General features: G+C 44.0%; 1 protein-coding gene across 3 annotated transcripts in view; it reads right to left on the bottom strand.

The window, feature by feature from the left end:
- The window catches only part of USP40 (ubiquitin specific peptidase 40), a 93564-nt gene extending 84432 nt beyond the window's left edge, over positions 1–9132 (bottom strand). For all 3 annotated transcript variants that reach the window (XR_005020562.1, XM_036857414.1, XM_036857413.1), the window contains exons 1-4: positions 9032–9132; positions 7739–7956; positions 5089–5156; positions 3010–3123 (exon numbers count right to left, since the gene is read on the bottom strand). Coding sequence is in view for 2 of the 3 variants with exons in the window: in XM_036857414.1 (XP_036713309.1) it covers positions 3010–3123; positions 5089–5156; positions 7739–7937 (381 nt within the window). In the remaining variant the exon portion in view is untranslated. The remainder of the gene's footprint in view (positions 1–3009; positions 3124–5088; positions 5157–7738; positions 7957–9031) is intronic.
- Positions 9133–13299: the final 4167 nt, after the last annotated feature.

A 13299-nucleotide genomic window follows, 5' to 3' on the forward strand; every position in this document is an offset into this window, starting at 1 on the left:
TAAATGTAATTTTGTGCTTCAGATTTTTAAAAACAGATTTTTAAAGTGATATGAGTTTAAAAACACAAGACTTATCTAGAAATCCAAAGGTAAGCCTCGATCAAATGTAAGGATGACCATGCTAAGCAAGCGGAGAGCAGGGTAAGAGATCACCCCCTATTTTTACTTTTACTACAAAACGAAAATATAAACAGATGGTGTTCAGTGTGTACATATAACTCAATTCACTTGAAAACAGGAAAGTGCGTTTATTTTGTGGGACACCATACGCATGGCGGTGCCACAGAGAGGAGAGGGGAAGAAGGAACACACGGGCACAGAGCAGTCTCTAAGAGCCGGCAGTGTGTGCGCAGCGGAATCTCAGCTCAGAGGGACTGATAAACACTCTGAATTATCAGCATTTGAAAAGAACTAGAATTTACTGCTTTGATATATAGACCAACTAAAGGAAGACTAACACAGTGCTACTGAGAAAAACTCTGATGGAACCTGCTTCAATCTATGAATCATGCAACTGTGTGTGAAGAGGCTGAACTACTCCCAAAGAACCATTTATAAACCCAAAGCCAAGGGGCACACCAACACTTAGAAGTGGAGAAAACAAGAAAGAACCGGCACAGGAACCCGAGGAAGAGCCGGGAAGGGGAGAACCAGGAGAGCAAGGTCACGGGAACAGCGGAGGGGTGGTGGCGCTACTACTGCGGGCTGCGGAGAGACGAGCAGCGTCTCCTGGTCTTGGCGTGAGGGTGCCATGAGCAACCTTGACAAGAAGGTAGGAAGGAGGTAGAGGAGCAAATGGAAGGCACAGGAGAGGCAGTGAGGGACGATGACTTTAAAGATAAGTGTCATGCGAAGAGAAGCTGATAAAGTAGATGAAAGCTGGAGTAACATGTGGGACTCGGGATCTCTTTCTTAGTTTTTAACACACAAGACACTAGATGATATAAATTTCTCCAATATCACTGGTTCTGATGGGACAGAAAACTTGTGGAAGTTTCAAGATCTGTTTCTGAACAATCCTAAATTCGGCAAAGGTGCCTCAGAGATCCTCTCTACCACTGCAGGTCCAGTCCTAGAGGGTTTACTACAAGATTTTATTTAGAAATCAGTCAATCAGTCAATCAAATTTTCACAGTTTTTTAAGAAGTATGAAGCCAGCAATTGAGAGGAAGCTCATTACCAAAAACAAAGGGAAATCCATCAACTGATGACTAGATGAAAAAAAACCACAAGCCACCGTGGCATACCCACCCAACAGAACATTATCTGGCAATAAAAAGGAACGAAGTGCCGATACATACTGCAGCACGAACGAATTTTGAAAACGTTGCTTTAAGTGAAAGAAGCTAGTTACACAAGTTCACATATTATACGATACCATTTTTGTGCAGTGTCCAGAATAGGCAAATCCACAGAGACAGAGAGATTAGTGGTGTCCAGGGACTCAGGGGAAGGGGCATGCAGGGTGTGGGTGAGTGGTAATGGGTATGGGGTTTCTTTTTGGGGTGGTGAAAATGTTCCAAAATTGACTGTAGTGATGCTTGTTGAACTCTGTGAATATACTAAAGAAACCCACTGAACTGTACCCTTTAAAAGAGGGAAGCTTAGGGCATAAGAATTATATCTCAAGAAAGCAGTTTTGGGCTTCCCTGGTGGCGCAGTGGTTGAGAGTCTGCCTGCCAATGCAGGGGACACGGGTTCGAGCCCTGGTCTGGGAAGATCCCACATGCCATGGAGCAACTGGGCCCGTGAGCCACAACTACTGAGCCTGCGCGTCTGGAGCCTGTGCTCCGCAACAAGAGAGGCCGCGATGGTGAGAGGCCCGCACACCGCGATGAAGAGTGGCCCCCGCTTGCCGCAACTAGAGAAAGCCCTCGCACAGAAACGAAGACCCAACACAGCCAAAGATAAATTAATTAATTAATTAATTTAAAAAACAAAACAAAAAACCCTTCCACGATGATGACATCCCCTCTTCCTTTCCCCTCTAGTGGTAACCACTATCCTGAATTTTATTAAAAAAAAAAAAAAAAAAAAAGAAAGCAGTTTTTTTTTAAAACAAGGAAAGAAAAAGGGAATTAACCCTAAGCACCTGCCCTACACCAGAAACTTAACACACACTCTTTAGGGAATGTATTATACCGCATTGTGCTGCCAAGCCCAAGCCCTACCTCTTTACCCACATAGCACCACCTAGTTAATGAGTGTTTCTGGTTAAAAGACAAGAGTTGACAGTTTACTTCTGAAGGCAACATACCCTTATTCTGATCACTGTCTCTTTAAACCCTGCGATGGTCTCCCATGCCTTCATCCCTGCATCTGTTCCATGAAGACCCCAGGCCTAGCTTTGATTTTACACAGCTCACAGCTCACCAATATCGACAACACACATCTCAGTGCTGACAAATGTTTGGTGTTTGTATACAGTGAAATACCCTTTAGGAACTCAAACAAAAAAACAAGAGGAAGTCCACACACAGGAGGATATAGGAAGAAAATGAAGACAGTCAGGAGAAAGGCAGGACAGTGAAAATGAAAAGACCTGCCGAGAATGGTTTCACTGTTTTGCTTGAAGCAAATGTGCAAATTGGAACACCCAGATTCAAACACACAAGCATGCCATAAAGGCAGACAGAATTACAGCCAGTCAGCTTTTTAAGTTGATAAGCAGTTTGCTATTAAAATGGCAATTTCCATTAATGTAACAGGTGGTATATCTCAACTAGACTATACAAATGGTAGAAATTATAAAAACCAGCTTTTATACTTCTCCCTGTATCTTCAACCCTCTTCCCCAAACCCAAATCACACTCATTCATAAAATCCTGGATACAGCCAAGTGTGTAAAAATGTTTTACTGGTTTGTAATTATCTAATATTAGAAGTAAATATTTAAAAAATATCTTGAGACCATAAGACAAAATTAAAGGAGAAGCTGGATAACATTATGAAGCCAGTGTTCAGTCTTTACTGCTGGTAACTTTTCCCTGGAGAAGCTGACCTTCGTACCTCATCACTGGTCCACCCAAAGCTGTCAGTGAGGTCTGCGGTGGACGCAGCTTCCTGGTCTAAGAGCAGAAGCTGTGCAAACAACCGCTGTAACTGCAAAGGTATGATTCGGACCTGAATGAGAAAAAAATGCATTTCTAAATATCTTTTAAATGTTGGTTGGGCCTTTTTAAAAGAACTGTGTACTAATTTTCTCCTACCTCCTAGTTCATTTAGTTCACTCGGGAGAAAATTTATAAATATTGTAAAGGGTGAATGAAGATTCATTTTTCTTTGAAAATTTTAATTCAATACAATTCTTAGCTATCTTGACATATCACAGATCAGTATTAAAACCCAAACAGGCCCTAATAAACCACCCAATTAATTACAGACTGACAGTAGTTCAACTCTCTAATAGTTCATCCTTTCTCCAAAATACCTCAGATACAGACATACTCCCTATGAGGAATTTTCCAGTCACAAGTATCTCACAGGGCTGGCTGCACCCTGCGTGGCTTTCTTCCTGCTGGCGCCACGCCCGTTCCTGCCTGTGTGCTGTGGGCCAGGGCCCTGAGAAGGCTGCCTGGAGCCTGATCTGAAGACTGGACTTAAATATCTAAGGTGAGAATAAGCCTTTAGAAAACTTTATGGTAATTTTGCATTGCCACAGCATTTTTATTATATCCAATGAAAGTCTGATCTGCAACAGATTGGGAATAAAAAAACAAAAAAACAAAAAAACCGGGCTCTTTGCCACACGGGGAGTTTGAGAAGCACTCATGAATCCAGGGCTGGATCATGAAAGACTTTTATTAAGAAGTACAGGGCTGGACTTCCCTGGTGGCGCAGTGGTTAAGAATCTGACTGCCAGTGCAGGGGACACGGGTTCGAGCCCTGGTCCGAGAAGATCCCTCACGCCGCGGAGCAACTAAGCCCGTGCACCACAACTACTGAGCCTTCGCTCTAGAGCCCACGACCTACAACTACTGAAGCCCGTGTGCCTAGAGCCTGTGCTCTGCAACAAGAGAAGCCACCACAATGAGAAGCCCGCGCTCAGCAACAAAGACCCAAGGCAGCCAAAAATAAATAAATGAATAAATAAATTTATTTAAAAAAAAAAAAAAAAAAAAAAGTACAGGGCTTCCCTGGTGCCGCAGTGGTTGAGAATCCGCTTGCCAGTGCAGGGGACACGGGTTCGATCCCTGGTCCGGGAAGATCCCACATGCCGCAGAGCAACTAAGCCCATGCGCCACAATTACTGAGCCTGTGCTCTAGAGCCCGCGAGCCACAACTACTGAGCCCACGAGCCACAACTACTGAAGCTGCACATCTAGAGCCCAGGCTCCGCAACGAGAAGCCACTGCAATGAGAAGCCTGCGCAGAACAAGGAGTAGCCCCCACTCGCTGCAATTGGAGAAAGCCAGTGCACAGCAACGAAGACCCAACGCAGCCAAAAGTAAATAATAAATAAATAAATTTATTAAAAAAAAATTTATAAAAAAAAAGTACAGATTTTAGGGGACTTCCCTGGCGGTCCAGTGGTTAAGGCTCAGCGCTTCCACTGCTGGGGGGCGTGAGTCTGATCCCTAGTCGGGGAACTGAGATCCTGCACGCCACACAGCATGGCCAAAAGAAAAAGTACAGATTTTAGTCTGAGGGTGATAAAGTTCTGAATGATGTTTAAGCAAGGGAGAAACATGATTAGATACGCACTTACAGTAAACCAATCCCTCACTCAGTTTACTTCCAGAATACCAAACTGAAAGAATACTGGCCCCTTATTTTTTGTTGTTGCTACAAGTAAGTGCATTAAGCGGACTTTTTGGCGCGCTAGTGCAGACAACTCGTGAGTATCTCCTTAATGCAGAGAGAGGTATGTCTAAAAAGCAGCAGCGGCATTGCATCTGCATAAGTAATTCTCTGTTGGAAGGGCAGTTCCCTTAGCAGTAAGGTATAGGCCAAGACACTTTCTGAAAATAAAGATCATATTTGGTAATTAATAAAATTATTGATTCCTATGAATAAGCAACTTAATTCTTTCCTTAAAACATTTCCTCAGTACTCCAAAAAACCCCTGTGAATCAAAGATTTTAATACCTTTGCGTCAGGTTTATCCTTATCCTCTAACGAACCAAGTTCTTCCGGGCCAAGAGAAAATAAAGCTTCTAAACAAAAAAGTAGAATCACAGATGTAAATGACATTATCTCATTTTTGAAAACTGTCTTAGAAAGCCAAGGCCACCAGTAGGTAAAAATCAGTTAAAGATTCAGAAATACGACTTGACAATATTTACACCCTTACCCTACACATCTTGCTTTCTGGTAACGTTATTTTTAACCACTGACCCTATTAGAAAGTGGGAAGCTAAGGTTTCAATAAGGGAGAGCTGCAAAAGGAAAATTATACTATAAAAACCGTAACATCAGAAATCTTTGGTGGCTTCCTATTGCCTATGGCAGTGGGTCCCAAAAGCCACGTGAGGAATACTAGGAAATACACAATATATAATTGTGTCACACGTGTTTGTTTACAAGCCACACGTGAGACTTCCAACCATTCTTTCATGAGAAGGAGCACCTTTAACTCTGAGATAACGCCCTTCCCATTTTGGTATGAAAATATCTTTTCTGCGTTGAGGGTAATAACAGATGGTGGTGACCTTACCTGGAAAAAGACGTTGGCAACTCCAGAATTTGTTTATAATTCAGTGTCTGGGTATGCCACCCAGTGGGGCATATCTGAATTTTTGGGAAGTCTGTATTCAAACAGATAGGAACACCTACTGGGAGACTGTGATATACTCCAGGGAGAGAAGGGATGGGACGGGTGTTGCACTGCTGCCTTAGTGATTACTGTTATGTTATATTCCTCCTGAGCTCCTGGCAGGAACTGGGAAAAAACACTACATGAAGGTTACAAACATAAAGGTTGAAGCATAAAAACCGTACAAAGCCTTCCACAATCGTCTCCCACTACTCCCAGCTACACTGATCTGGGAGTACAGTGGAGCCGAATCTAGTCCTATTCCTTTAAATATGATTCCAAAAAGTTCCAAAAATTTGCCCAGTTCTCTGCCAGTCCTTACCCTTTCCAAATTGTACGCCTTCCTCAATAAGCTTCAGGACCCGCGCTACACCTTACTAGGAGTGTGCGAGTCACGCTAAGGTGTCGGCCCATGTGCTTGGCCAGCCACCCCCTTTGCCAGAGAGAAGACGGCCCGGGGCTCCGAGCCCTTTCTTCTTAGCAGCGCTCTCCATGACCTGCCTGTCTTCCCCAACAGTCGCCTTCCTCACCCTCTTCTTAAGGCTACTTTTCTACTTTAAGTTGCCCTTGAACTTCAATTATACTAAAACTTGGGAAAAACTTAACCTCCCTAGGAACCCGCTTATTCATGCTCCAAATTTCTAACGGTGGAACTACTGAAGGCACTGGGGGGATATTTTTTGGAGTGGATGGAGTCACAGACAAGAGGCAACACTCAAATCCACGTGCACTTCGACCCAGTAGAATGGCCCTGGAAGGGGATAATGGTAATTATACACCAAATCTCTGGAGGCAGGAAGTCTCTGTAAGCTTAGAAGCAACAGAAAATGTCACAAAACTTTGCTAAATTTGGTAGTGGTGGGAAAGGGGATGAGATACTGGATACAGGATGAGCCAGGCTGTCTGTCCTCAGAATATGGAGACATGGTGGGGAGCTGAGCTACAGTCATGGAGCTTCGTAGCTGCGGGCCCCCAATCAGGGCCACGTGAAGGCAGAGGAATCTTCACACTGAAATCAAGGGAACACAGAGACTAAGACCCTCTCGGGAACACAGAGACTAAGACCCGTGTGGAGGAAGCTAGTTTGCAGAGGAGGAATGGGACAAACATGTAGAGAAAAATAGGGGCAAGAAATCAAGGGTCCAAGGAGGTCAGGGTGGCTTCCTGTAGGTGGTTTCTAGGAGATTCCCCTATATTCTCACAGTAAACCTCCCTTTTAATAGAGCTACTTTGAGTGGGTTTCTGTTCCTTATACGCAGCCCCTTATCTAACACCTTGGATCTCTGGAACTCAGAATTTCCAGATTTTAGAAAGGTAATACGAAGAAAGGGTTCAATATGTTAACATTACATCCCCAGCAGAGCCTGGGACAAACAATATCTATTAATCAAGGACTTAATATTCCTGTAACAAATGTATGACTGCTCACCCAAGTGAGATAGTGAAGACTATAAACAGCCTCACAGCAGGTCAAGCTCTCAGGCCAAGCACGTTCAGATTATTAGGTCAGGCTGTCAGAGTTTTCCAGATTTCAGAACTTCAGATAAACGACTGTGGACTGTATGAATGTGACAACCCCTCCCCACTCCAAAAGGAAGCATATAAGTGTACTGAGTAACTCTGGTTTAAGTGTTTATTACTTTGAGAAACTCCAAAATACAGATGGTGTACGATAATGAAGGCTGGCACTCATGACAAAACTGTCTATGTTGTACTTTAAATTATAGGAATTCGAAAAGAAATACACTGCCTTATTTTTTTATCTTGTTACTGGACATTACTGTGATCACACAGAAAATATTCATAATTTCAGCTTCACATTCCTCTGCAGAATTACCAATTTATGTCCCTCATTAGCAACAATTAACGCACACTGTCGAATACACATTTAAAATACTTTGTCTATTTGTGATTCTGCATAATTAATTACAGGTAGATACTGAGGATACACATTACCAGCCAAATGCATGTAACATAGCATACCTCTGAATTCAGGTGTGAAATGAAGAGTCTGAAGAAGGGAATTGAGGTAACAGGTTCCACCCTGATTTCTGATTCCACTTAAATTGGTGAATCCTCTAGGAGCAGGTAGCTCCAAAGCTTTGGTCTTTAATTTCCTCCCTTTTCCATAATGATCATTTGACACACTGGAATAATCCTCTTCAAACAGGTCCCCAAACATTGTGAAACTAAATACTACCCTTAAAAAAATATAACATGTTATATAAATGTTTTTATTTTTAAAACAAAACTTCCCCACATCTCCCTTTTATACTTGGGAGTCTCCATTTTAAGTCACTCTTTAGAAAGTATAGACAGTAGTTTGGGCTTTGGAGGCAGCAAGACCTGAATTTTTTCATCCCTGCTCCACACAACCTGTGCGAGCGTGGGCAGGTTACTTAACCCCCGTTCTTATAAGTAAAATGCGATACCAACTGTCACGCAGGATCATTTAAACAATCAAATAACATAATGAAAGAAAGGCATTTAGGGTACAGGATTTAGCCCACAATAAATGACAGCTGTTTTTAAAAAGGCATATTGATATCACTAGTGAAAAAAGAAAGAAAACCCATCAATACACCTAATCCGCTGAGGTGGCAGAGCCGAAGCTAGATTGTGAGTGTTGACAATGGCCTAGGGACCATGAATCACTTCCTAAAATCTCTGCTTCTCAAACTCCTTGCACCAGATTATGACACTTAAATAAGTTAAATGGAACAAATTAATCTTTAGAGTTGTTTAGTACATGGCCCCGAAGCCGGACAGCCGGGTGGAGATTCACTGGGAAAAAAACACTGCCATTTAAATTATGGAGCCTCGAGGGCTTTACAACATGTATCCATCCAGTGATCCCAACATTAGCTCCTGGGATCTAAAGAATCCGCTCAAGGTCTCACATCGAGTGTGGAGGAGGGTCACCTGGAGACGAGAAAGGCCAAGCGCCTAGCACAGTTCCTAAGCGATAGGAAACGCTGAAATGCAATTATTTGCCTTTTCAACCCGTTCCTCAGAAGAAAAGCACAAAAAATGGAACTTGAAAGTGTGGCCTCGAGCGCGTGGTCTAGATTCCGGTCTCCTCCACTCCACGGTCAGACCAGGCCCTCAAGCCCTCCAAGCCACCGAGCCCAGGGGCGCGAGGAGGCAGAGGTCCCCGCGGCGGGAGACCGCAGACCCCTCACCAGGAGGACGCCGCATCCCGGGGCCGGCCGGGGCAGCCTCTCGCCTCGGCCCCCCTCATCCCTCCCGAGATGCCCGGCCGCAGGCCCCACTTACTGCCTAAAGCCCAGACCCCCGCCCCGGCCAAAACTCGAAGCGAAAGAACGCGCCGCTACCGGACACCGCCATGTTGGCGTCAACAGCTCTCCCGCGGCACCGCGCGTGAGCGATTTATGGAACGCACGGACTACGTCTCCCAGGATGCCCGGCGGGGGGAGCGGCGGCCCGCCGCGCGGGGCCTTATGGGCAATGTAGTTCTTTTGGCCCGAGCATGCGGGAGTCGCGTTGGGTGGACAGTGCTCGCTTCCTTGTCTGCTGGCGGCTTCGCGAGTCCGCTCGGTCAGCCGGCCACTCATTCGTTCACTTTTTAAAGTTTATTTTTATCGCTGTTCTCAACTCATGTTAGTTGCAGTAGAGAGTACAAAGATCGCTTGTCATTTGGCCTGGCTAATGCCAAGTTACTTAAACCTTGGAAACATTTGTGTAGGGCTTCAAGAGTGCCGTGCACTTACAAAGACATTTTACAGGTGTATCTCCAGTGAAAAATGTTCCAAGTAACTTTGATCCTTTATAACATCCTCAGTGTTTACTTTGCGCCAACTCTCATACACAAGAGTACACTAAAAATACTTCAAAATCTCCTCTCTTGCCCTCTTGAGCACCTTTGGTGGACTCTTTCCATAGCCTATTTAGGCTCTCTGGCCGTCTCTCCTGTCGAATGAGGGCGACGGGAAGAAAATCATTTTGACTTCAGCTAGAGATTTGAGAGATTGAGAACAGCAATAGTGATAGACGAAGCCACAAGGCAGGAGTCAAAGTGAATGCCAGCCTAAGGGATTTGTATTGGGAACATAGCGACATTCCTGTGGCTGCAAATGTTCAGGAAGTGTCGGTAGGGAAAGAACTGGAGGCAGGGGACCAGCTGGAAGGCTGAAGGTCTAGACCAGGAAACCACAGTGGGAATCGCATCTTCTCAGTTCTTCTTCTTTTTTTTTTTTAAAATAAATTTATTTATTTATTTATTCATTTTTGGCTGTGTTGGGTCTTCGTTTCTGTGCGAGGGCTTTCTCTAGTTGCGGCAAGCGGGGGCCACTCTTCATCGCGGTGCGCGGGCCTCTCGCTGTCGCGGCCTCTCTTGTTGCAGAGCACAGGCTCCAGATGCGCAGGCTCAGTAGTTGTGGCTCACGGGCTTAGTTGCTCCGTGGCATGTGGGATCTTCCCAGACCAGGGCTCGAACCCGTGTCCCCTGCACTGGCAGGCAGATTCTCAACCACTGCGCCACCAGGGAAGCCCTTCTCAGTTCTTATCAGTCTTTCCTAGGCCACCTTGCCCCCTTGGCAGCCTCCTCTTCATGATTCTCGTCCCTGCTCCAAGGCACTCTATCCTGCTGCTTCTCTTTCTGCCTTTTGACTGCTTCTTCTTTGCCCGCTGTGCTTCATTCCCTTCTTCCAAACAGTGAATATTCCTCAAAGTTCCATTCCCTGGCCAAGAATTAGCACTGGAAGGTTAGCTTCTGAGGACACAGGCTCACCCTTGTACCCAGCTGTATCCCGGCCATCTCAACAGTGCCTGGCTCATTACAGGATCTTAATAAATATGTGTTAAATGAATGAAAGGCCTGTTAACACCACCATCCTTCCCCTCATCCAGCATCAAAGTCTCGGAGCTGTCTTTGAAACGTCATCTTTTCTCCATGAATCCAAACATTTTGTAACTCAAAGTATCATCTGGACAATGCTTCTTCTGTTTCCATGGCTCCCTCTCTGCCTGGCAGACCCTCATGAAGTCTCACCCACCTTAGAATGACAACATTTTAGGTGGACTGCTGCTTTCTCCATCCCATCATGCGTATCACTACCACCTCCATCCCATCATGCATGTCACTACCAGATCCATCTGAGGCGCACCCTGAGCTCGCATTTCTCTACCAAAGAGGCTTTGGTGATTCTCTGGTATCTAGTCTAGAAATTCCACCATGGTCCAAACACTATTTTTTTTAATAAATTTATTTATTTTTGGCTGCGTTGGGTCTTGGTTGCTGCACACGGGCTTTCGCTAGTTGCGGCGAGCGGTGGGCTACTCTTTGTTGCGGGGTGCGAACTTCCCTCACCAGGGAAACCCCAACTGTGGGTTTCTCATTATTGATCCATGCCCTTTATTAGGTTGAGAAACTTCCCTTCTTTTCCTAGTTTGCTGAGAATTTTTATCAGAAATGGATGTTGGATTTTATCAAACATTTTTTTCTGTGCCTATTGAAATGATTACATGGTTTTACTTTTTTAGTTTATTTATATGGTGAATTACCTTGATTGATTTTCTAATGTTAAAACAGCCTTGCACTCCTGGAATAAATCTCACTTGGTTATGACATATTATATTTTTATGTATTACATGGTACATATATATGTTTATATTATTGAATTTGGTTTGTTATATTTTTGCTTAGAATTTTTGCATCTATGTTCTTGAGGGGTATTGGTCTGTAGTGTAACCGAGCAAGGCCCTATGGGGCCTTCCCAGGACATGCCTTCCCCCATATCCTCTGCTTTATCTCCTCTCTGAAGTACCTACATAATAGTATTTTTTATTTTTCAGTTTCTATTCACAAAGAAAAAGCTCCAGTCCATCTTCTAATTTTTTTGAAAAATTCCTGACATTACAGAACTAAACTGAAATGTATTAATATTCCACTCTTACATTTCCATGACAAACAAAAGAATTTCATGAGCCAGAACAAACAAACAAACAAACAAAAAAGCCAGGGTAGATAATAGTATTTGATGCAAATTTCCTGCGCTGTTTTGCAGATGTGAAAACCCCCCACCAAATGGAAAAACTACTTGCTGACCATGAGCACAGACCCCCAGGCCTCCTGGAGCCTAAGGACTGATAATCTTAACCCCTGTGACACCGCCCTGCTGCCTCACCATCAGCCCATCACAGAACTGTGCACAAGCTGACAGTACCCTGTGACAGCCCCGCCTCACCTGCCCTTTAAAAATGCCTTGTCAAAACCCTTCGGGGAGCTTGAGACTTTTCAGGGCATGAACCACCTCCTCTCCTTGCATGGCCTTGCAATAAACCTTTCTCTGCTCCAAACTCCTTATTTAGTTTTATTATGTGGCAATGCTGGTCTCATAGACCAATTCTATGGTCTTGTAACACGGAAGAGCAAAACCCGACTCCATGTTGGATCTGTTTCTTTTACTTTAACCTTTGCTACTTCAACCTTTGCTTTTCATTTACTTTTATTATTATAATTATACCCAATGGCCTGCCTCAGGGAACCCTACCTCTCTGCCTGAATGTTAAACTAAAGGGCCTTTGTTCAGCTCTCAGGGAGACAATCTGACCCTGCCCACCTGTGAATGGCTGCAGAAAAGAAGAAATTGACACATCCCCTCCCCCATGCTGGCCAAGCCAGGAGATATTTTGTGAAATTAATGGCCTTCTTACTTTACTTCGTCACCTCCTCCCCCTCTCCGTTCTGTAAAAGAAACTGGCATCCAGACCCCGATAAGATGTTTTTGGGGGGACGCTAGTCTGTCATCTTCTTGGTCTGCTGGCTTTCTGAATAAAGTCGCTATTCCTTGCCTGAACACCTCGTCTCCCTATTTACTGGCCTGTCGTGTGGGGAGCAGAGTGAGCCTGGACTCGGTAACAGTCTCATAGAGTGAATTAGGAAATTCCCTATGCTTCTACTGGAGTATATTGCATCTATATTCCAGAATACTTTCTGGAATGATAATTGGTAGTACTTCTTTTTCCAATGTTTGGTACATTTATCAGTGAAGTTATATGGGTTTGAGGTTTTATTTGTGGGAAAGTTTGTATTGCAAATTTAATTTTAATTTAAAATACATAGGTTATTTCTATTCAGCTTATTTATTTATTCTGGGTTAAACTCTAGTAGTTTGCATCTTTTAAGAAATTTGTCCATTTCATCTAAGTTGTAGAATATATTGGCATAAACTTTTTCATGATATTCTCTTATTCTTTTAATATCTATAGAACCTGTAGTAGTGATGCCACTTCTCTCATTGCTGATATTGGTCATTTCTTCTTCTCTCTCTCTCTCTTTCTTTTTTTTTCTGATCAGTTTGGCTAGAGCTTTTTTTATTTATTTATTTTTTTATTTATTTATGGCTGTGTTGGGTCTTCGTTTCTGTGCGAGGGCTTTCTCTAGTTGTGGCAAGCGGGGGCCACTCTTCATCGCGGTGCGTGGGCCTCTCACTATCGCGGCCTCTCTTGTTGCAGAGCACAGGCTGCAGACGCGCAGGCTCAGTAATTGTGGCTCACGGGCCCAGTTGCTCCGCGGCATGTGG

This window comes from Balaenoptera musculus, chromosome 7, assembly GCF_009873245.2.
Source record: "Balaenoptera musculus isolate JJ_BM4_2016_0621 chromosome 7, mBalMus1.pri.v3, whole genome shotgun sequence".
In the NCBI taxonomy this organism is placed as follows: Eukaryota; Metazoa; Chordata; class Mammalia; order Artiodactyla; family Balaenopteridae; genus Balaenoptera; species Balaenoptera musculus.